Source organism: Lepidochelys kempii, chromosome 9, assembly GCF_965140265.1.
Source record: "Lepidochelys kempii isolate rLepKem1 chromosome 9, rLepKem1.hap2, whole genome shotgun sequence".
Taxonomy (NCBI): domain Eukaryota; kingdom Metazoa; phylum Chordata; order Testudines; family Cheloniidae; genus Lepidochelys; species Lepidochelys kempii.
In genome coordinates, this window is record NC_133264.1 from 7,527,509 (window position 1) to 7,551,902 (window position 24,394).

At 47.0% G+C, this 24,394-nt stretch overlaps 1 protein-coding gene across 1 annotated transcript; it reads right to left on the reverse strand.

Moving 5' to 3' along the window:
- Window positions 1–100: 100 nt before the first annotated feature.
- LOC140916856 (cytochrome P450 2J6-like) lies at window positions 101–22,854 on the reverse strand. Its single transcript, XM_073358745.1, has 9 exons — window positions 22,574–22,854; window positions 20,898–21,060; window positions 19,984–20,133; window positions 17,043–17,203; window positions 11,512–11,688; window positions 9,495–9,636; window positions 5,358–5,545; window positions 4,343–4,484; window positions 101–1,411 (listed from the first exon to the last, which is right to left on the reverse strand). Exons 1-9 carry the CDS (start codon window positions 22,742–22,744, stop codon window positions 1,233–1,235), a joined length of 1,473 nt encoding a protein of 490 aa, XP_073214846.1. The 5' UTR covers window positions 22,745–22,854; the 3' UTR covers window positions 101–1,232.
- Window positions 22,855–24,394: the final 1,540 nt, after the last annotated feature.

The following is a 24,394-nucleotide window of genomic DNA, read 5'->3' on the forward strand; positions in this document are numbered from 1 at the left end:
GCTTTCGTGAGCTGTAGCTCACGAAAGCTCATGCTCAAATAAATTGGTTAGTCTCTAAGGTGCCACAAGTACTCCTTTTCTTTTTGCGAATACAGACTAACACGGCTGTTCCTCTGAAACCTTTCAGGATCAGGTTTCCGATGCTAATACCTGTGATTATGAATGTGAAATTCACGCTCAGTGGATACTCTGCAACACTTACCTAAAATTAACGGCTTTGTCATTCTTGCCAGTCAACTTATTCACTACATCATCTGTGAAAAGCAACCCCCAAAAGGTGCAAAACCAGCTAAAGCAGATTCATGAAAAATTCAAAGGAGTATTCATGGGAAATTGCTTGCAGTACTGGTAAGCAACAATCTGCCTTTCATTAGAATCCATGTACAAAACGAACAGTGGAGAGAGGGAAAGGTCTTCGGTGGCAGCATTACCAGTTTGGAGATGTTTCAGAGTCGCAGCCAGGTCAGTCTGTATCCGCAAAAAGAACAGGAGGACTTGTGGCACCTTAGAGACTAACCAATTTATTTGAGCATAAGCTTCCGTGGGCTACAGCTCACTTCAGTTTGGAGATGACTCTCAGGGTTGCGTGTTCACTGCATAAGACACAATCAGGGCAGCAGATCAGATGTCTCAGCCTCTGGCAGAGATTACAGCTGTGGCTAAGAACTTGCTGAATAAAGCTAAACCTGGTAACAGACCGTAATATGTCCCTCCTTTCCCCTCCTCTCTCTCCTGCCGCCACAACTCCAACTTCAGTGCGATGCATCTAACACATTCCTGGTCCACCCAACTAAAGCCTGACTCTGGAATTCCTTGTTTTACATTTTCTCTCTCTGCAATCTATTAAACGGAAAGCCTGGGCACAGACCAATAAGGAAGTGGCAGTGGTTTGCAGATTAATTTCCCAAGGTCTAACACAGCGGGGCCCAATAGAAGGTCGGTGCTAGCCACACGGCTAGCCACTCTTGTGGTTCTGAATTTTTCTTATGAGCCACATTATAAAAAAGCCACATGCATTCGCACAATTCCATAGCCTATTAGTCACATGTGGCTAGCGGCGAACGGATTGGACACCGCTGGTCTAACAGATTGAGAAATTGGCTCCACTGGCCTGAACCGATACTGTCGTCAAAGTTGGAAGTAGAAAGAGGGGAAGAGGTACAAGGTGGAAATTCACAACGGCATGCGTGCCTGCCTAATAGCTCCTCCCATGGTTTGAGGGGTGCTGCAGCCTAGCGAGGAACAGCACAGATCTTATAGGGATGAGGCTGCAATGTACCCCCCAGAATGAACTCGGTGTTGATTTCCTTCACTCCCTCTGGTAGCCTGAATGAGAACACCCGCAGCAAGTTGGTGAAGAAGATGAAGAGCTCAGTCTTTGCCAGCTGCTCCCCCAAACACACACGGTGCCCTGCAAGAACAAAGGGACAGTGATTGGGTGGGGAGGGGAGGGATTGGGTTTTTTTTCATTTGAAAATATGAATTACAATTGGATTGAATGTATTCTAATCCTTGTGTATCCAATCTGGTCAAAGCTCAAAGCTGGCAAAATCCTACTTCTCCCTGGTGGAAGAAAAACACCATCTGTGTAAAGTGGAGGCATTTAGTACATCAGAAGTTCTCAAGATCTGAGGGTAGGTCTGTGCACATGCAGCTCCATATATTCTGGCTCTGAAACAAACAGCTGTTGAGTAACCATGTAGGAACAGGAGATAAGGTCATTTTCCACATAACTGTTACTGTACGGTTGAGGATCCTATTTATTGCCTTCTGATTTCTAAATGCAATAGAATTATACTACTTTGTGTTCATGATTGGGAAATCCAATGCAGAATAATGATTTTTGCAGATTACCAACTGAACAATTCAAATCCATCACAAAATATACCTTCCTTTGTTTTGACAATTCTCATTTTAGTATTAATAAGAAGATAAAAACGGCCATTCGAGGCCAGACCAATGGTCCAGCTAGCATTCTGTAATTAAATCTTTGCTCAGAAATGGGGTGAGACGGCTGGTTTTTGTGTAAATTACAAGGTCTGAAGGTTAGCAGGGTCCCATTGCTAATCCATTAATTCACCCCTCACAATCAAACCCACTAAGACAGAGGGGGGCAAACTACGGCCGGCAGGCCACATCCGGCCCGCAGGACCCTTCCCTCTGGCCCCTGAGCTCCTGCCAGGGAGCGGGGTCAGGACAGGCTTGCAGAGGAGCCAGCCCAACTCCCCTGCAGCATGGTGAGCGGGGCGGAGGCTAGCCCCTGGGGCTCCAGGGCGGAGCGGCCAGGGGGAGTTCTGGCTGGGGGAAGAGGCAAGGACCAGGGGAGCTTGCGGGGGGGCGGTCAAGGGCCCTGGGCCCTACTACCAGGGACAGGGGCAGAGCAAGCCAGGGCCCCCCTCCACCTCCAGCATGCTTGGCTCCCGTCCCCAAGCCGACAGGGAGCGAGTCCTGCCCGACTGCCAGGAAGAGCAGCCAAACGAGCAGGGGAAACGCACAGGGAAAGGACTGAGCCCCCCTTTCTCCCACCCCACAGGTAACTTGGGGCAGGGAGAGCAGGGAGGGTTGGATAGGGGGTGGGGAGCAGGGGAGATTGGATAGGGACAGGGGCAGTGGTGAGCTGGAGCCGGCTCCCTAGAACCGGTTGTTAAATTTAGAAGCTCTTTTAGAACCAGTTGTTCCGCGAGGGAGAACCGGTTCTAAAAGGGGTTCTAAATTTAACCGGCCAAAAGTGGCGCCTTAGGCGCCGACTCCACGGGTGCTCCAGCCCTGGGGCACCCAAGGGGAAAATGCGGTGGGTGCAGAGCACCCACCGGCAGCTCCCCACCCCGAGCTCACCTCCGCTCCGCCTCCTCCCCTGAACACGCTGCCCTGCCCTGCTTCTCTTCCCCCCCAGGCTTCCCGCAAATCAGCTGTTCACGCGGGAAGCCGGGGCGGGCGGAGAAGCAGGCCGCAGCTTCCCGCTCAGGCCCAGGGAGGCGGAGGGGAGCTGGGGCGGGGGGGGGCGTGAGGAGGGCCGCCCACGTTGCAGCAGGTAACCCGTGGGGGGGGACGCAAGGGGCTCCCCGCCCCAGCTCACCTCCGCCACCCTCGGCTTGAGTGTGAAGCCATGGCCTGCTTCTCAGCCCTCCCCAGCTTTCCGCCGAACAGCTGATTCGCGGGAAGCGGGGGGGCGGTGCGGAGAAACAGAGCGGGGCGGCGCGTTCGGGGCGGAGGCAGAGCGGAGGTGAGCTGGGGCCAGGTGCAGGGCAGGGAGCTGCCGGTGGGTGCTCTGCACCCACCAAATTTTCCCCGTAGGTGCTCCAGCCCCAGAGCATCCAGGGAGTCGGCACCTAAGGCGCCACTTTTGATGTGATCAGTGGGGGGAGCAGCCGCTCCCCCTGCTCCCCCCCAGCTACGCTCGCCCACCCCTAGGAGCCAGAGGGACCTGCCGGATGCTTCCTGGGAGCTGCCCCAGGTAAGCACCGCCGGGACAGGTGCCTCAGGTGCCTCTGGCTCTTAGGGATGGGGTGGGTATCCATACGGTGGCCCACAAGACCCTCCTGCCCGGTTCTGGGGGCAGACAGGGGAAGGGGGTGGATGAGGCCGGGGTCCTGGGGGGGGCGTCAAGGAACGCGGGGGGGTTGGATGGGGCAGGAGTCCCAGGGGGCGGGGGTGGGCAACGACCCCCTCATGGGGTGAGGAAGGAACACATTGTTAAGATTTTGGCAGCTCATCACTAGACAGGGGTCTCGGGGTGTGGTCGGGGTGGGGAGCAGGGGGGGTTGTATGGGGGTGGGAGTTCTCGGGGGCTGGAATGGGTGCAGGGGCCAGGCCACGCCTCGCTGTTTGGGGAGGCATAGCCTTCCCCAGCCTTCCCTACCCGGCCCTCCATACAATTTCAGGACCCAATGTGGCCCTAGGGCCAAAAAGTTTGTCCACCCCTGCAATAAGAAGCTTATACCCAGGACTGTCCTTAGGATTTATGGGGCCCTAAGCAGTATTATTAAACTGGGGCCCGCAGACCCCCAGAAAAAATCCCCTCCCCCTTGCTGACACACACTGAGCTTCATACGGAGCAGCTGCGGTAGCCTGGGGAGTGGGAGAGACGAGGCAGCTAAGGATACCGAGCCACCCGGCCCACCTCACAGCGATGGAGAGTCACAGTTCCCTGCAGAGACCCCCGTATCCTATCCCTCATGCAGAATGCGCCGGGCCGGTGCATTTGGCTCTGTGAATATGGCCCCTGCCTATGGAGGCTGCAGCACACCTTATCCCGGTGGTGCCCCAAATTTCTGGCCCTATGCAGCTGCATATGCAGCGTATGCCTAAGGACGGCCCTGCTTTTACCTGTCAATGCTCTTACCTGCTGAGAATGCTAAGAAAGCTTCTTTGTTCACAAAATTTCCATCCTGATCCAGGAAGTGATTTGGGTTGAACTGTCGAGGCGTCTCCCATTGCTCAGGGTCAAACAAGGCGGAGGTTAAATTTGGGAGAATAATGGTGCCCTGCAAGGGAAAATTTGACTCAGTTCGGTGTCTGTCCATCAGACAGATAGGTAAGGACACACAGTTTTTAATTTTCATTTATTACCTTGCGTGGAAGGTCACCTAGAGAAAACCCTGTGTCCTCAGGAACAAATTGGGAGTCTGCTGGACAATACATTTCTATTTGCCCTTTTGAATCTGATGACAGCAGTCATGTTGATGGAAACACCAGCAACAGAGAGCCCAGTGCAAAAGTCTTATACCCAGAATCCTCCCTGCTTTAATATTGACTCCTCAATGGAAACAAAAAGAGTAATGTTTAACATTTTTAAGCCATTGCTTTAAATTGACAAAGTTATATTTTTCTGATGTTAAAACAGCAAGACACTGACAAGAGTTCAATGGGCTGATACAGAATTTGAAAAGCAAGGACATTCAGTGTGAGATTTATAAATGGAGAAGAGATACACAGTCCAAGCCTTCTTTCTGGCCAAGAAACACATCAAGTAGGATGTAGGAGGGGGAATTAAAGGTGGCTTAAAGTCACCTTTGAGCTTTCCCTATTCTTGGCTCTGCCCAAAGCATAATGTTGCCAAGGCCCCTAAGGGACATACTGGCACCTGAGAATAGCCAAATCACAGCAGACTTCAAGAGGGGTCACCCCGAGCTCTTTGCTGATTCTGTAATGTTTGAGGAACTCCCTAAAGTCAGAGATATTTCCCAGTGACCTCATCCATCAGCTTTATTATTTAGGTGTTGGAAGAAAGCGAAGGAGCTGTAAAGCAAAAGAGAATCAGGTTCACTGTATATGTGGACACACCAATTATTTGGATTCCTGGTACATTGGCCCTCTGATGGAAGGAGGGGCTATAAAGATAGAGAATGGCTCTGTACCTTTTCAATGGGAAAGCCCTGCAACACGGTGTCTTTTACACATTCTCTAGGAACTCCCACGGCAACGATGCTGCTGTAGCGCTGGATCTCATGGACCACGGCGTAGGTGAACGGCAGTTCCTTCCGATCCTCGTAACTGATTAATTTGGAGGGACCCAGCACAGCGTCCAGCTCCTTCTGGACTTTCTCTAAAGAGAAACATTAAGGATACATATTTTGGGGGGGGGGGGAGAGAGAGAGAGTGTGTGTGTGTGTCTCTCTATATCCCGGATAGGGTGACCAGACAGCAAGCATGAAAAATTGGGACACTTTTCTTTTCGGGGATAGGTATAGTTGCCTATATAAGACAAAGCCCCTAATATTGGGATGGTCCCAATAATATCAGGACATCTGGTCACCCTAATCATGGAGCCTTTTCTTTTCCCTGGCTGGAATCTTATTTGAATCTCTCCTTTATTGCTGGGTTAACATTAGTGCAAGGGGAAAGCCCTGCCAGCAGGACAGATGTAGCAACTAACTGGGAGAGATTATCAGCACATTCCACAGAGACCCAGACAACACATGGCTGAAACCCAGTGTCAGGGCCAAATTTGGCCCTGGTAAAGAGCTTTTCCCTTTCTTTTCTCTGAGAGAAAGACTGATGGTGGGGGCAGCACCCTCAGTAACTACTCATGGCCATGAGTGCACTGTGTAGATGACCTCTTGAGGTCCCTTCCAGTCCCACGATTCTATGATGTTTGCTTCTGAGGCAGCCAGGAACAAGGCTGCTGCACAGGGAAAGCTTTCTCTAGCTTTGTTTCACAGATTAGACTCCTGTTTCTATGCCGTGCCCAGCACCTGTCCCATACAGTTTATTTCAGGTACTGAGAGAACAACACAGTTTTATGTGAAGTGGGATCAGCTGGGAGTATAGCTTAGCAGAGCAGGAATTCAAAATGTAGAGCAATCAAGACATTATCTTAGCTGGAAACAGGAGACCTCTAGTGCTAGTAAAGTGCAATGACATTCACAGATGTAAAGTAAAGAAGCATCCTTGCAAGATGAAAGCAATAGCTGGGATATAGAATGGCAGCCAAAGGATTCAAGGCCCCCCTTTTGGCCATGCATCTGAATGATGTTCCTGTTTATAAATGAAGGATGAGAAGGCTTCATAGCATTGCCCTTTGGCTTGAGCAGATAGCCAGTGTGCAGGGCCTCGCTGGTCGTTTCCATTAGGAGTAGCTGATTATACAAATACGGTATTTCTTTGGTGCAATCCTGTAGATTTGCAAGTAATGTACACCAAGTCCTGTTTCCCTGAACACATAGGATCAAAACAGAGGCAGTTTCCCTTGCTCATAATTTCCACGCTTGCCTTCCCTGCCAGCACTCTGACCACTCCAGCACTCTGACCAAAAGAAGCTCTTTCTTTGCATCCACTCCAGGCCATGCTTTTACCATTGCTCTCCGATTTCTCCTGGCTTTTCTCACTGCTTTCTGCTTCTGACAAAAGCCCACAGACACAAGCCAATCAATGCACCAACCTCCACATGTTCAATCAGTTCCCAGGAATCCCCTCTTATTCACCCAGAATTAATTCTTGCTCCGCTGTTCCATGTGGCCAGTGCTTTGGGCAGTGACTTCTCTTGTTTCAGCTATCTGACTCCATAAAGGAGTTTAATGCGCTTCTTTCAGTTGGCCAAAAGGAAAGGCAGCTGGCACACCCAGCAGCCTCAGCAAGGTCTGTGATTGCCTATAGATCAAAGCCACACTTGCTGGCAGCTACCAACACCCTCCAGCATGACAGTGTGAATGAAATGCAAGTTGGTGTTCCATCCTGGAGGCAGAGATGACCTGTGCCTGCCAATAGTGGGTGGGGGAGAAGGAGTGAGGGCAGCCAGCTTTAGCAGTGTTACTGAGCATGCTCAGTACAAACCAAACAGCAAATCTGAGGGTGGGGGGCATGTGACCCCTTATCCCCCCAGGCCCCACCCACACATCACCTCTGCCTGGAAGTGAAGATGGAAGGGACTGAGCAGCAATAACTGAGAGAGATACTTGGGAAGTACCATCTGCATGTGCTGTAGGGGACACTAGTATTTAGTGAATTAAAAGTCCCGCATTTGCGCAATCACAAAGACAACTTTACCAGCTAGCAACTCTGAAAGCACGTCCCCGGCCAGGGGCATGTTCCTCATTGAGGACCATAACTACAATAGCATGTTCCTCTAAAGGAGGCCTCCACACCAGCATTACCCTGTTCCTGGCAGCACCACCACACACTAGGACTTGTGGCCCAGAGGGACACCTGAGAGTTAGACTGTGTTGCAAGGCATGCTGGGAAGGAGGCAGCGTATATAAGTAGCTCCCTTCCTTCATAACAGAGAGAGAGGGTGACATGATTACTGACAGTCTCTTCAAAGGACCTTGAGAGAACCCGTGTATAAAGTCAGATGGCTGGAGAAGGAATCCCAAGGAGGGATAAAATGTTTAGATACTTGTGGCTCAGGGAACCACTGGGAAGAAGAAGCCCCAAGTGAGTGAAGTTTGTTTGCGTTGGGACTTTGTGGTTTATTTGGACGTCTGAGTTTATCTGTGTAAGCAGTGTCAGGATGAGCTCCACCCTGACATCTGGTGGTGAGGTGCGGCAAGTTGTGGAAAAGAACTTCAGGGGCCGATCTCATTTGCATAGGCACACCCACCACGCCTAGAATGAGACCATAGCTGCCCAAATGGTCACTTTGGCTGCTGTGGGATCCCCAGTGTCTCTGTTATTGGGGCAGGAAGAATAAATTGTTATTACCCTGATTATGGGAACTGTGCTTGGAACTGTACGTGGCCTTTTGTTATGATGGAGGGATTCACCATCAACTAAGTAGCACTCGCTAGGCAAGGGTCATGGGTTCCAAAACTGTGTGAATGGAGAGAGGCTGGGGACAAGTATTAATACTTGGTGGCATGGGCCCCTTCGTGAGGGCCTTACATGCTAATTGCACTTCCTCCTCTCTCCACTGTGGAATATCAGAGCTAATTTTGATTTCATTAGAAGTCTAGTTATAGGCTGCTGAGCTCACTTTGGGCTGACAGTGCACCAGCACTGGGGCTCCCCTATTATAAGCTGAATTCACCTAAGAGCTGAAATCACTGAGTGTTGTGTTAAGTAGTGGGGGAGCCTGAAGATATATTGTGGAGCAGTTTGCGGGGCGGCTGGTGAAGCAGTTCGACGCAGCGCAGTGTGTGGATGGCAGGAGCTGCTTGTGGGCCGTGGAGCTGAGTGAAGGAGTTCGTGGGGCGGCTGGCGGAGCGGAGCGCAGCTGAGCGAAGGAGTTCGTGGGGCGGCTGGCGGAGTGGAGCGCCGCTATGGAGCGGTCAGCTTCAGATCACGTAAGGTGCCTCTTACCCCTGTCCCATTTCCACCCAGGTTGGGAGGTAAAGCTCCGCAGATAAACTTTCGAACTCTGGGGCTGCCCTGACCAGGGACAGAGACTTTTGGGGCATTGGACTTTTGGGACTTTGGGTGATTTGGGGTTGCTGGACTCAAGAACCAAAGGGAAAAGGGCATGCCCCAATTTGCCTGGGGTGGGTTTTTTTGCTCATGGGTTGTGTTATGAATCCGGTTGGTGGTGTTTCCCCAACATAATGCCACATTGTTTCTCTCTGTTATTAAAAGACTTTTGCTACACTCAGACTCTGTGCTTGCGAGAGGGGAAGTATTGCCTCTTGGAGGAGCCCAGCGGGGGTGGTATATATTGGTCCCAGGTCACTGGGTGGGGGCTCGAGCCGGTTTGCATTGTGTTATTGGAATGGATCCCCTAGATATTGAACCCGGCCCTTGTTGCTGCCAACTCTGACGGGCAGAAGGGTTACATCTGAATGAAGCACCAGTATCTTGTGGAAAGGTGATAGAGCTTGGCTTGAGAACCAGACACAAACTGTGGAAAACCCTACATCTCTAAGAAGCAAGGGGCAGTGGGAGGTCAGAAATCAAAGCGGGCTGACTCAAATCTCAGTCCAGGCATCTGCTTCTATATCAGGGACCCATCTTGGAGCTGCAGCCACCAACTGCCAGTTTTAGACTTACAATCACCTAATAAAATTGGGCAGAAGTGGGTACTTTCTACATAAATGCACGATCTTATGTATGGTGCACCCCCTCACCTTGGATGTCTGGGTAAGCCATCATATAAAGCACTGCCCAGCGCATGGTGGTGGTTGTGGTTTCTGTGCCTGCCAAGAAAAGGTCGAAAATAGTCTGGACCAGGTTGTCTTCATCAAAGGTAGAATCAGGGTCAGCTTTGCTCTGCAGGTGACAGTCAGAGGTTTGAGGTTAGGGTGCAGAAGGTAGGACAATCTGGGTAATAATGAGGGTCACTCTGTTCTGTTTTGATGCCCAGCAGTGTGCAATGTCTATAACTTTACAAAACAAAAAAAACCTGTATTTTTAAAAGAACACTGAGAAACAGGAATGAGGATTTCATCCCTCCATGCTCCTTCATCGTTTCCATACGCCATGCCCTGTCACTCAAGCAAGAGGTGAAGAAAAGTTTCTTTGCTTCCAGCATACGAGTTGCAAAATCCTGCTCATCTGAACTGTTCTGTGTGACAGATAGTCCTGGGCGGTTTAGTTGGGTTGTTTGCATCTGCTGGCAGAATCTCACAGTGCCAGGATTTGTCTAATTATTTTGCAGTTAACATTGTTCAAATTCAGAACTTGATAGGGCTCAAAAAGACAAATGCAGAGTCTCCTCTATTTGACTTGAATCCAGAGGAAGCTCATGAATTTCGTGAAGTGCTGGGGGGATATCTGTGCTATGACCAGCGAATTATATCTCTGACTTTCTTGGGTGGTAAAAGGCAGGGAAGAGGAACTGGGGGCATGGTTGGATGTGACTGGCAGTGCCTCACAGAGGGAGACATTCTATTCGAGGCCTGACACGCTGACCGATTAGAAAATGGTCCCTAGTTGGGGTAGATAGTGAGGCCTCCTCGGTGCTGTGGTAATAATAAAAAAGTAGATCTGGCCAAAAAAATATTTTTTTCCAGATAGTAATTTTGCTGACAAATGGATCTTTTTGGGCACCAAAACTATTTGTGAATTCAGGTCAAATTTGGTGAAAAGTTTCAGCCAAAGAAAGAAAGGGGGGTGGGAGGGGGGGAAAAAAGACAAGAAAATGAAGGATGGTCTAGATATTTTGACTTTTTGTTTTGAAAACTAGTTATATTAATTTTAAAGGGTGCAAAACATCCCAAAACAAAATGAAAAACTGAAAAATAAACCATTTTGTGTCGAATAAAATGTTTCATTTAACCCAAAAATAATTTTTGTTTTCAGGTTTTCATTTCTTTTTCAGCCTAAATGGATTTTTTTCCCCCCCAGAGTTTTTGGTTTGGCCCCCAAACCAAACAATATCAATTATTCGCTCACTTCTGTAAGGCAGTGCAAAAGTGAACTTGTTTAGGATCTTTCCATCAGTTTTTTCTCCATGTGATAGGGCCTATTTCCAACCCTGCTAGGCATTGTTTTCCATGTGCAGTGTTGTTGTAGCCAACAACATTTTCATTTTCAAGTGAAAGTTCATGAGGCCTTTTCTCAATCGTATCAAATATTTGATCCAACGTGTTCCTTGAATCCAATAGTTTTGTGATTCATTCAAAAAGAACAATGACGTTTGTCTAGTACGATGTATATTTTAAATCCCCATTCTATTTACTACTCCCAGTACTGATGTCTCTGAGCACTGACTGCAGCATATCTTTCTCCTTACTGTTAATTCCATGATATTATTAAGGGTTTAAATTACACTTACTGTAATTGCTCTCTTCCATCTTTTAAAATCTCCTTACCACCTGTTTGCTTTTTTCCCATTACTTTGATATCACCCAGGTCTCCATGGCAATTTGTTTGGGTCATCATTTCTAAGTCTACATTCACATAATATTAGGGTCTTGGAATTTTTTTAAAATAAACTCTTCACAGATTGTCTATAAAATCAAAGAACTTGATCCTACTTCCAAAAAAGTAATGACTTCAATGGGAGGAGATTAGAACCGTAAAATCATATGAAACATTTCAGAGGGTTCTTTCCCATGTTATCCTGGGGAAGTTTGTGTTTATACCAGAGGACAGCAGTGAAGCCCCAAAAGCACAGTCATCATATACAGCACAGACACTTACTTTGTCTATCTGAGCCAGGTAGAAATCAATGAAATCCTGGGGTTCGTCTGGTGACCCACTCTCTTGGTGGCTTCTGAGCTCCTTTCTTGCAAAAGACCGGAGAAACTCTTGGCAATAGAATGCCTTCTGGTGAGCGCCTGGGAGATGATTCATGAACCAGGGGAAAATATCATACAGCTGTGAGAGAGGCACAAGTGAGATGCTTTCATTCGTTGCTTTTAACAAATTCATGGTGGGTCTCTCAAAATGTTAAAATATCCAGGTGAAATTTAGCCAGTGAGATCAGTGAGTTAATTACTCAGCAGGGTACATTTTCAGCATCATGTGCGGGGATTTCAGCCTCAGGACTCCAGTTGGTATTACTCGGACATATGGCTAAAACTCCATTGTATAACGTTTGGAAAACGTAACCCTAGAGTCTAGGGAGGAGAACCCTTTGAGTGTAAACAGAGACAGATTCAGAAAGAGAGGCTCTGCGTCAGCTGTCTGCTTCCTCTGCTCTGACCGAAAAAGCCCTATGGGGCCAGAGAGTCATTTCTGCCACGATATCCTACTGCCAGCTGGAAACTAATTCCTGCTGTTTGTTAGCACCTCGAGTTCTTTCAGTCATTTCTGCTTTTCAGCTTTCTGACTCTGATTAAATACTAGATATTGTATTTTTTCCTTGACAAATTTGCTTGTATTTAATAAAAAGAAAAGGAGGACTGGTGGCACCTTAGAGACTAACAAATTTATTTGAGCATAAGCTACTCTGAAACCTTGTATTTAATGTCAGTTTATCAGTCTTGCCCATATCACCAATCTTGCCACCCCCAGCCCCCTGTATTATCTACTTGTTTTCTCAACACTCCCCTTTGTATAATCTACAAAGGTAATGTGTACTTAAAATCTTTTGTTTAGATCTTTAACAAAGAGTACATGGAACAAGATGGAACGCTGCTCTTTGCAGCACCCCATTAGATATTTCTCTGCACCTCAATGCATCGCTGTTCATTTTTGCTTGCTATACTTCACTTACATGTCAGTCCATTTGGAATTGATTTTTCTAGCAAGCTTTCCAGAGGCACTGAACGTGTTCCTGAAGTCTGGGGAACAGGTTCTGCCCCCTCTTGTGGTCACACAAGTGACGGGAGGATTCAAGGCCCTTTTCAACTTTACTCCTCCCTACTGATCCACTCCTGTCTATTATCATGTTATCTGCCTCTGCTAGCAACGCCAGCCTCAACCACCGGTTTATCGGCTTCTCCCAAAGCAGCCCTCATGCTTTCTTTCATGCCACCTCTTACATACAGGATACCTTCCCCAAGGTAGTCCATAGGGCTATCACATTCTGAAGGCCCACTTCTAATCTGATACCTACAGGAAATTAGCCCAGTAACATTAAGTAGGGGCAAAAGTCAATTGTGATGGAGACTGCTACACTTATGATGGTCAGAAGCGCGGTGGAAGTCAAAAGTGATGGGTCTCCATCCTGGAGCAATTATAAGGGGCAGGAAGATGTAAGGCGACCGGATGTCCTGATAATATCAGGACAGTCTCAATATTGGGGGCTTTGTCTTTTATAGGCAACTATATTCCCTCCCCCCCGCCCCCCCCAAAAAAAAAAAAAAGGTGTCCCAATTTTTCACACTGGCAATCTAGTCATCCTAGGGAGATGGCTGCTGAGGGTGGATCAACAGCCAGGCTGCAGACAGAGGGGGAGGAGTTTCTCCAGGAACTGTGCATCTTGCTCTGTTGAAGAACTGCTTTTGCTTTTCCTTCAGGAGCAAGAAGAGGTTTCAGGACTGATAAAGACTGGCACAGAACTACTTTGACAAGCAGATCTCCTAAATCAGTACTGGAGCATCACAGTGTCAGACTGAGCCTACTGGACCTGAGGTGGATCTAGGCAATGCCCACAACATATGGGAACCCTCAGGGCTTTCTTTGCACTCCCTTTTTTTAAAAAAAACCAGAAAAGGCGATCGACTAGCTGACAATCTAAGTAAGAAAAAACAAAAATAAGTCCCCAAAGGGGCCAAGAAAAACTGATGAGGGACATGCCAAGGCCACTGAGTGCAATCTGGGTTCACTGCCTGTTCCGAACGAACTAACGGATGGATGGGTGGATGGAATCACTGCCCTCTTTATACCTTGGAAACCCAATGCTGTAGCTAGACGTGTGGGTGAAAGGCTCTGGCATCAGGGAAGCAGTGGGGGAGGGCTTCAGTGTCATCACTCACACAGGCCCAGAATACTGGACGTTCCGGTACTTCTGGGAATGGTGTGGGCCCAGCCCCGTTGGTGTGACCCCACCCCAGCTGGCATGACCTCACACGCACAGTGCATCTGGGAGTTACCCTGTATGGGAGGCAGTGCCATCTGTAAGTGCACCCAGCCCCCACGGGTGTGACCTCAAACACACCATGCATGCAAGGTCATGCCAGAGGGGGCAGAGTGGCACACTCTTAAAAATGGCATCCCCCATCCGATACTGGACAAACCATGTCCAATTTGGTCGTAGTACCAGATGGGGGACAGATCACCCCAAAAGAGGACTGTCCAGTTCCAAACCAAATGAGTAGCCTCCCTAACTTCAGCAGCTCGCCCCTGCAAGAGCCTTACCTTGCTGCCAGCGTCTTTCCCTGCAGGGAGCAGCCCAAGTCCTTCCCCATAGCCAGTCTTTCCCTGCAGCGGGGAAAGGCTCCAGCTGCAGGGAGGCAGTGGGACACCACACTGCTAAAAACAGCAGTGTACATGGGGAGGCAAGGCTTGGGCGCTGCATACAGACCCACGCTTTTCAGGTGTGTCTTTACTCTGCTGCCCTAAACTGGGCCTTCACCAGAGACACTGCTATTCTTACCCATGCAAGGGGGGCTATGCTCGTATGCACCCTGTGACGTTGCACTCCATAGGATTTTATAAAAATATGCTAATGAGTGTGAATATAATGTAACTGGAATATGCTTCATGCAAAAGGTCTCTTGTAAGGTATCGTTACAAAGCTTATAATCTACTGAGTGTGTTCGTCCTATTTGTATGAATGTATCATTTTTATATCTGAAACTAGAAATATGAAATATAACTCTGAGGTCCTACTGTAATGATGCAAAGGGTGGGCCATTAATGGTCGTTTAGAATCTTGATGGCACCCATTGACTAGGACAATTGGCTGTAGATGGTTTATTTATCTGCAAGCCTTCTTGTGGACGTGGGGGCCAGCCTGTGGGTAATGAAGAATGAGGTCTTACAGGGACATGTGACCATGTCACCTAATACTGAAATCCATCTTAAATATGGTGCTTTTCCGTTTAGAAAAGAGAGAGACAAAAGATTCCCACCTTGGGCCGAAGCTATAAAAGTGGGTAGAACAGAACAAAGGAGGCGGCAGTCAGGAGAAATCCCCTAGCTACCACCTAAACTGGAACAAAGGACAGTAACTACGGGGGTGTGAGTGATTGCTGGACCCAGACTAGGAAGGAGTCCAGTCTGCGAAAGCTTATTGGAACATTTCTGTGGGTGAGATTTCATCTGTATTCAGTTTCCTACTGTATTAGGCTTAGACTTGCGTGTTTTATTTTATTTTGCTTGGCAACTTACTTTGTTCTGTCTGTTATTACTTGTAACCACTTAAATCCTACTTTTTATACTTAAGGAAATCACTTTTGCTTATTAATTGACCCAGAGTAAGTAATTCACACCTGGGGAGCAAACAGCTGTGCATATCTCTCTATCAGTCTTATAGAGGGCGGACAATTTATGAGTTTACCTTGCATAAACTTTATACAGAGTAAAACGGATTTATTTGGGGTTTGAACCCCATTGGGAACTGGGTATCTGGGTGCTGGAGACAGGAGTACCTGCTAAGTGGTTTTCAGTTAAAGCCTATAGCTTTGGGGGATGTGGTTCAGACCTGGGTCTGTGTTTGTAGCAGGCTGGCATGTCTGGCTCAACAAGGCAGGGTTCTGACGTTCCAAGCTGCCAGGGAAAATGGGCTCATGGGTAGTCTCAGCACATCAGGTGTCAGTCCCAAGGGGGTTTCTGTGACCCAACCCGTCACACACCCTACATGATGCCGAAAGAAGCAGGCATTACAGATGTACCCTAAAAGAGACTGGAAGCCACAGGCAGCTTCATCCCACTAATGCAGCGATACCTCACGTCCCCCCTTACCCTTGTCTGCGCCCCCCCCTCCCTAGAGCCGGGGCCAGGAGCAGGGATGCGGCTCCAGGAGGGGGGATGGGCCACAGCTGGGCGCAGGGCTGGGAGTGAAGCCAACACCCGGGGTTGGGGCCAGGAGTGGAGCACAGTGGTGCTCCTATCCCACCCCCCGTGGGAGCTGGCCTGGGCCCCAGCGGTGCCCCCTAATATTCCTCCATTCCCCCCTACAGGGGCACACCCCACAGTTTGGGGACTTCTGCACCAATGGGAATATGCAGAGGCCGCCTCAAAGAGGAAGTTGAATTTTGGTTTCTGCTTTCTTGATAAACACAAGGAGGAGCCCACCTTTGCCTATGAGCCAACAGCATCTCACTGCCAGTCAGCATCTCCAGACGGAGCTGCTCTCGGCTTTGCACCAATTTGTCCCTGAACCACCATGCCAATGGCTACCGTGATTCTCTGCCAATTCCTATCTGTATGACCAGCTGAGAACTTGCATCTGGGATGGAAGACAGTCTGGGAGAAGAGAGAAGGTTCCCAAGAAGGAGGCAATCCAAGGCCAGCTGCTATTGGCTCCATGCGAGAGCACTGACATGGCCTGCCTGTTAGAGGTCAGAAGCCCTTCATCCAGCCTGAGATAATGGCACCCACGCCCTAGAAGCTGGCCCAATGCCCAAGTCTGAATTTTTCTATGAATTTTCATGTAGTTTTCTACATGTTGAAGCTTCAGGCCTCGTCTCAGCCTAAGACAAATCAGTGAGACTGTCATAGGCATGCGGGGTGTAACATCTGGGTGTGCTTCAGGTCTTCAGACTGCAGCATACGATGAGTGCTGAAGAGACCCCGTACCAAGGTATCCAGGAGGGGAGGCTGGGCACTGACGGTTTGATAAAAAGATGGCTACCTGGAGTTAGCCAGCTAAGGCTGTGTTTACACTATGCACCTTTTAGCAACACAGCTGTGCTGCTGCAGCCGGGCCACTAAAAGGTGCCCAGCATAGCCGCTCTTTGGCGGCAGGAGAGCGCTCTCCCGCCGACACAATAAACCCTCCCCCAACGAGAAGCGGTCGCTTTGTCGGTAGAAGAAAGCACTGTCCACACCAGCGCTTTTCATCAGTAAAACTTGTGTCGTTCGGGGGCGTGGGGGTTTCACGCCCCTGAACGACACAAGTTTTACCAACAAAAGTGCAGCATAGACAAAGCCTAAGATTCCATTTACTCCAAAAACCTGAAACCTTCTTTAATCCGGCATGTTGTACACCAGCCCTCACTAACTGTATAATATATAGTAAATTCCTCAATGTAGAGATCTCACTTCCTTCTTTGTTGGGTGAGAAACCTCGCTTGCTTTGGATACTGATAAAATAATGAGAACCGCTTGTACGTACTCACCATCTCGGTGATGCTGCCTCCAAAGTTGACCAAATAATCATTGCTTTCAATCAGCTGGTGGAAATTTTTGTCCTCAGTGGAAAAGCGATGGCCAAACATCACAGCCGCAATCACGTTTGAGACCGAATGGATGATGGGGAAAGAAGGATCCAGGGGATCTCCTGCAAAAATAGTGATCAGAATTCACATTAACGTTTCCAACACTGCTCCTCCCTCCCCCTACTGAGAGAGGAATCCTGCGCAGGCCACTGAAGAGGGAGGGGGAGAGGTAGCAGGGCTTTCTCAGTTTGAATGGGTTTGATTCTGTGGAACTGGGGGGTCAAGCACTCTCGATGGACTCATTGCCCAAAATGAGTTTGATATAAGTAGGTTCCTAACTCCATATTTAGACACCAAACTAATTGTGGTCTGATTTTCAAAGGTGCTTCGGCAGCCCCCAGCTGTCTGCCTCTAAACCCAGACCAGTTGGTGGTAATGATGCCCGATAGGAAAGGTTTGGCCAACTTTTTGCTGGAAAAGTCCTCAGGTTTGAGGTCCTGCTGGATCACCTGCTGTGTTTGAATGAGCGGGTCCAGCAATAGTCAAGGCTGCTTTTTTATGTTGTCAGCTGTTGTAAAGCTAGTAAGGAGCCTGTGACTGTGCCCTGTCATAGTCTGCCCTCCCTGCATTCATCCAGGGCGTGATCACTTCTCGGATGGATTACTGAACTGCACTCTTCATGGTATTGATCCACTGCTCGATGGAAATGGTAGGGTTGTCAATAATAATGCAGAAAAGGCAGAAGTATTCAGCTAATATTTTTGTTCTGTATTGGGGGGGGGGAATGAGAAGATGTAGTCATATATGATGATGAAACATTTTCCATTCCAACAGTAACTCAGGAGAATGTTAAGTAGCAGCTGTGAAAGTCAGACATTTTTAAGTCAGAGGTCTTGATAATCTGCATCCAAGACTTCTAAGAGAGCTGGCTGAGGAGCTCACTGGACCATTAATGTTGATTTTCAATAGCACTTGGAAAACTGGGGAAGTTTCACAAGAGTGGGAGAATGCTAACGTTGTACCAATATTTTAAAAGGGCAGGCAATTATGTGTCTGTCACTCTGACATTGAACCCATAGATATCAGGCAAGAAAGGGGAGCAGCTAATACAGGACTTGATTAATAAAGAATTAAAGGAGAATAATATAATTAATGTCAATCAACACAGGTTTAGGGAAAATAGATCCTGTCAAATTAACTTGATATCTTTTTCTGATAAGATTACAAGTGTAGTTTGCTAAAGGTATTAGTGTTGATGTAATAAACTTAGAATTCTGTAAGCCATTTGACTTGGTATTGCATGACAGTTTGGTTAAAAAACAGGAACGATACAAAATTAACACAGCACACATTAAACGGCTATAAAAATGGCTAATTGATAGGTCTCAAAATGTAACTAAATGGGGAATCGTCACTGAGCGTGTGTTTTTCTAGCGGGGTGCAACTGGCATTGATTCTTGGCCCTACGTTATTTAACGTGACTAGAAAAAAAAACAAACCATTCCTCATGAAGTTTGTAGATGACAAAGATTGGGGGAGTGGTGAATAATGAAGACAGGTCATGATCATTTGGGAAGGGAAGTGCACGCAAACCATATGCGTTTTAACATAGTGAAACGTAAACGTATACATCTGGGAACAAAGGATGCAGGCCATACTTACAGGATGGGGGGCTCTATCCTGGGAAGCAGTGACTGTGAAAAAGATTGAGGGGTTGTGGTGGATAATCAGCTGAACATGAGCTCCCAGTGCAATGCTGTGGCCAAAAGGACTAATGTGATCCTGGGATGCATAAACAGGGGAACCTTGAGTAGGAGCAGAGAGGTTGTTTTACCTTTGTATTTGGCACTAGGGCTACTGTTGCTGGAATCCCATGGCCAGTTCTCGTGGCCACAATTCAAGAAAGATGTTGATAAATTGGAGAGAGTTGAGAGAAGAGCCACAAAAATGACTCAAGGATTAGAAAACCTGCCTTGTAGTGATAGACTCAAAGAGCTCAATCTGTTTATCTTAACAAAGAAGGTTAAGGGGTGACTTGGTTACAATCTGTAAGTACCTAGATGAGGAACAAAGATGTAATAACAGGCTCTTCAAACTAGCAGACAAAGGTATAACAAGATCCAACAGTTGGAAGTTGAAGCTAGACAAATTCAGACGGGAAATAAGAGGGGTTTTTTTGTTTTTTTTTTTAAACAGCGAGGGTAATTAACCACTGGAACAATTTACCACGGTTCAGGGTTGATTCTCCACCATGGCAATTTTTAAATCAAGATTGGATTTTTTTTAAAAGCTTAAAAGCTCTGCTCTAGTTCAAATAAAATTATTTTGGGAAAGTTCAGTGTCTTATTTTATACAGAAGGTCCGACTAGAAGATCATAATGGTCCCTTCTGGCACCGGAATATATGAACCTATGAATAGGGCTATAATTGAAGGCTCCAGAAATATCAGCTGGTGCTGAACCACTTCCTTAGCAGTGGGTCTTACAAGGAGCACGTCCCACATATGCTCCATAGCTAGTACTGGACTCCAGCTTAGTTTCAGCTAAAATTCAAAGTGTTAGTTATGACCTGTGAAGTTATTCATGGATTGGTTCCTGGTAGAGCCCTGCGCAGGACGACTTTTAATTCTGCTCCTGCCCTGCAATACTCACTCCCACCCACTCCCGCTATTGTGGCAGCAGGTCCTGCAGGTCTGGTGGGATCCCAGTCCCGCTGCAGGGCTCTAGTTCCTGGCTACTTTAGAGCCTCACTTATGTGTGTTCAGATTTATCTTAACATAAAGCACTGGTATTAACTCCGCCCATACCTAGCCATCTGTGGCCTGGAATTCTCTCCTCTTGCTGGCATGACAGAGACACGCGTCTGGAAGTGAAAAGGCCCAGCTATGCTGGCAATGATGTACCTCTCTCATTCATAAAGTACTCCACCAGGTGACGGGCCTCCTCTTGGATTCGGTGCTCCAGGCCTTTCTTGCCCAGCCCCAGGTTCCGTAGGGTCATCAGCCCAAAGCGTCTCTGCTGCTTCCAGGTGTGACCACTTGTGAAAATAATACCTGAGGCCATTGAGAATTGTTGTTTATATAAAGCAAAATCCTTCACATAGTAACAGTTAAATCTAAAATAAATTTTCTAACAGGAGAGGTAAATGCAGAAGAATGTGACTCCTAGCTGAACTCCTTTATCTGGCCACAGATGTGATAAGGCTTGTGACAACTTCAGAAAAGTACTTGATGTCGAGGGTTTTGTTGCTCTTATAAGAGAAATAGAAAGTGGGGCTTCAAAAACTCAGGATGCAGTTTTCGTAAATCATTTGTAATACAAAACCATGTAATTCTACAGCTGGGAACCCACACCAGGAATTCTAGAGAGGAGGGGAATTTCGTTGGGTGAGATTTGCTGCAGTGCAAGGCATGACTAAAAGGGCAAGAATGGTTGTGTTTGAATGACAGTGCAGGGATCTGACCTGAAGCCCAGCAGGTGAGAAGATCCTGCCCAGGTTAAAAAGCCATCACATTAGATGACTATGACAAAACTAGTACTGTGTAAAGCATATGTACAATGGGAGTAATGCCAGCTGATGTTCACATTCCTGGCTGATGCTTCAAACAAACTTATTAGTCAGGATTTTGCTCCTCCGTTCTATTCAGTGGCTGTTTGCCTCATTGATTAGTATCAGAAAAGTCACTTTTGTAGTGATTTTAACTGTTTGCAGCAGCATTCCCATGGGGAGATGACTATGGAAGCAGGGAGCAGCCACACTTAAAGGATCATGTGAACTTACTTTTTCTGTATAGTTAATAAGGAAAGAAAATGTTACCCTTTCCTCCGGCCGTTTTCCGAAAGAAAGGGGTTGTTGGCCGGCCAGAGACGTCTTCAGAGCGGACAGTCAGGCCATCCTTCACAGTTGGGAATCCATTCAGTATGATGATAGGAATATGTCCCATCCACAAGGTGAAGATGTTGCCATAAATCCGTGCCAACTAGAGACATCATCAGTGCCAGAAAACCACAAGTCAGAAAAACTGTACACAATGAATCAACCGCCCAGCTTACTCCAGGACGCTCTCTTGGGGGTGGGAGGGGGTGCTGTAGAAACATTTGTAGTGAAACCCCGAACCATGGCGAAAGACGAGCTAAAGTCAGAAAAGCCTCATAGCTGACTGAGATAAGACCATACTCTCTCATCCAACAGGATGTCTCAGCAGCTGTGTCATGGGGATGCTATTTAAATGTCTTGTACGGAATGGGATTAGAATTACCTACAGGTGAGTTTCACCTCATGATGGACAGACGTCCCCAGGAGTAGAATGGCTTGTGCCTTCCAATTAAGGGGACAATTCTGTGGTGTCTCTTCTAATACCTTGTGTGTAAACATTGCATATAAAACACACCGAATAAAGGTGGTAACTGACATGCTTGGGAGATTTATTATTGTTCCTTGGAGTCACAGTTTATCAGGGTTAGTTATATGCGATAATGCTGGGCAATCTCATGCATCTCAGTCTTCCTAAGTACCCCTTGCAGTGACCTACCTCTGAACTCACTAATAAGCATATCATTTTCTCCTTTAGAGCTAACAGCAAATTACAAACAGCCCAGTGCCCAGAAACATCCCCATTAATTTATTTCCCCATCAGAATCCTAGAAGATTAGGGTTGGAAGAGACCTCAGGAGGTCATCTAGTCATTCCTCTCACCTGCCCCTGTTTTCCGAATCCTTTAAAACAACCAGATCTCTTGGCATGTTATAAAGGGACATTCACTCCAGAACTTGTATAAAGGGCAAATTTCTGCCTAAGGCAGCTGGTCATTTGCTGCCTCTCTCTTTGCAATAATTTCTGTTGTTGGTGTTTGAAAAAGATCTTTCTGTCTCGCAATGCTCCTTCCTTCTGCCTGATGAAATTGGGTGTGTTCCAGGTTCTTACCGTAGAAGTGAATGCAATGCCACCTACTGAGCATTAAGGCTTCAGCGAAGAATTGAGCTGGGAAGGAGCGTAGCCATCCCAGAAACAAATACTTTGGATATGAGCAAATGTAGCAAGAAATACTGAAGGAAACCAGGCGACAGTTGAATAGATTGAGGCTGAAATTGTCTAAGTGCCTCAATAAATCCGTATTTAACACCTGCAGCTCCCATTGACGTCAGTGGGACTTGGGGGAGCTCAGCACCTCGAAATATCATCTCACTTTATCTAGGTAGTTACATATACATTTAGGAGCCCACTCATGACCTACCAGGGTTTGGGGACCCCCCCCTTTAAGTCAATTCTTTTTGCTGAGTCAGGAATACTTCGTTCTCATTCAATCTTCTGCTCAGCAGATGTCATTAAATTCACACTTTCATCACTAACAGGTAATGGAATTTATGGCCATCGTTTACTATCCCATGCACAAGCCAGATGAAATGTTATTTAGCATGCAGAAGTGCCTTATGTGCCGCCTTTTGCTAATTTTATCATTTACTTGGTTATATTTGGACACACACTCACAATACCTTAATAAGAGTCTCATGCTGGCGTTTGAAATCCATCTGCCACATGGTGCCGATGAGCGGGAGGGGAGTTGGTCCAGGAGGAAGCCTGCTACATGCCCACTTCAGTTTCAGAAATTGCACAACAAAGAGAGAGATGACCAGAGTTACTAAAAACTCACTTATCCCCAACATCACCCTGCTGCTCTATCTGTCTGTCCACTTTGTGGTCAGGTCTGAACTCTCCCTGTCTTTTTTGAGGTTCCAGCTCTCCCTAAATAGGCTTTAATCCCCTTCTATCTACCTCTCTCTTTCTCCCTGTGATTCCCTGCTTTTATACCTATCATCAGAGTGGTGAATTGCAAGTTTCATGTGTATTTAATAAGACCTTTGTACTGTAAGCCAATCTTTCTGCTAGCCAAACCTTACCCACCAGACCATAAACTCTAAGCTCACAGTGAGACTGGTCTGCCCTCTGCTGTATAAATGTTTTGTGTAAAGGTAAAAACCAGTTTCAACATTAATTATATAATTTGATGAAGGGCTGGGAGAAAGCCCTTGGGAAAGTTTTCACACAAATTGAGAACTCTCTCAGAAAGGAAAGGTTACTTATCTTGTACAGTAACCTGAGTTCTTCAAGACGTGTCCCCCTATGGGTTCTCCACGTCAGGATATCTGCATGCCCATGCCCTCTTGATTTGAGATTTTGTCAGCTCTGTCCATAAGTCCGCTCCTGCGCCTCAGACACCCTCGTTCCCCAATACAAGAGTATATGGGGGTGCAGACCTGCCACCACTTGTAGCCTACCAAATATATTAAGTAGAAATTAGGCTTTGGTATGACAGAAAATAGAAGTTAGAAAGAACATGACCCAGGGTTATGCTACTGTTATGTTTTGGTTGTAACTGTTTAAGCAAGGTTTTCAGTGAGTGATTTCAATGTTTCATTAAATGCTATCTGTATTGATAGCATAGGAAGGACAATGGTGGAGATGTTAATTTAAATAATGTGTAATGGAAAGAGCCAATGAGGAGATAGCAGAATAAAATTATGGCAAGGGGCAGTTTATTGTTAATTAGTGTTATAATGGATTATCAAAGGAGCCATTTTGTTAAATTGGAGAGAGCTCCAATTAATATCAAAAGGGGACCGTTATGTTCCAGGATTTTAAGGTTGTACTGCACTCTGTGGTCAGTGGACTGATCAGCCATTGATACATGAGTTCCTGTTTGAGTGTAAGTATTGTATAATTGGAGTGTGGTGGAAGTGGTAATTGCATGCCTCTTTGCTTAACTAGTCATTTTTCTTTTTGAATAAAGTTTGGTATTAAAGTGTTGCCTAGTGATCCTCTACTAAATAAATGTTTGGTGAGTCTGAGAGGGTGCTCTATACAGAGGAGTTTAAGTCCGTCCTCCCTCAGATCTTAAAACCCCTTTTTTTTAAATCCAAAGCAAATTTTAAATTGAGAGGGAATGTGGGTTTCTCCCAAGCCATGAAGGCAGCTGGAATGTCCGTCACTGTGGGGAAAGGACCTGTGGCAGGTCTGACAGAGTTTGAAGGCCCAAGTCTTGGGCATAACCTGCACTCGAGGCCATGCAAGAGGCCCAGAGGGGAAAAAAAACAACAAAGGGCCAAACAGTAGGGAACCCCTCAAAGCACAAACTTGTGGTAATTAAAAAAAAAAAGAAAAAGAAATAACTCAAACTAAAAAGGTATAAAGAAAGCGAGGTGTAGCAAACTGCATGGCTCAGCTTACAGACATCTCGATGCTCCATCTCAAGCAGCAATTGGATCAGTGACGGGTCTCCCCTTCCCTACATGCCCTCACCCCATGGCACAAGGTGT

Excerpts from the sequence above, each read along its gene's own strand:
- LOC140916856 (XM_073358745.1), bottom strand. The coding sequence starts at position 22,744 with ATGTTGGGGATAAGTGAGTTTTTAGTAACTCTGGTCATCTCTCTCTTT. Across the intron at positions 5,546-9,494 it reads GGCTTACCCAGACATCCAAG|AGAAAGTCCAGAAGGAGCTG; the intron begins GTGAGGGGGTGC and ends GTTTCTCTTTAG. Across the intron at positions 1,412-4,342 it reads TTTCTTAGCATTCTCAGCAG|GGCACCGTGTGTGTTTGGGG; the intron begins GTAAGAGCATTG and ends TTGTTCTTGCAG.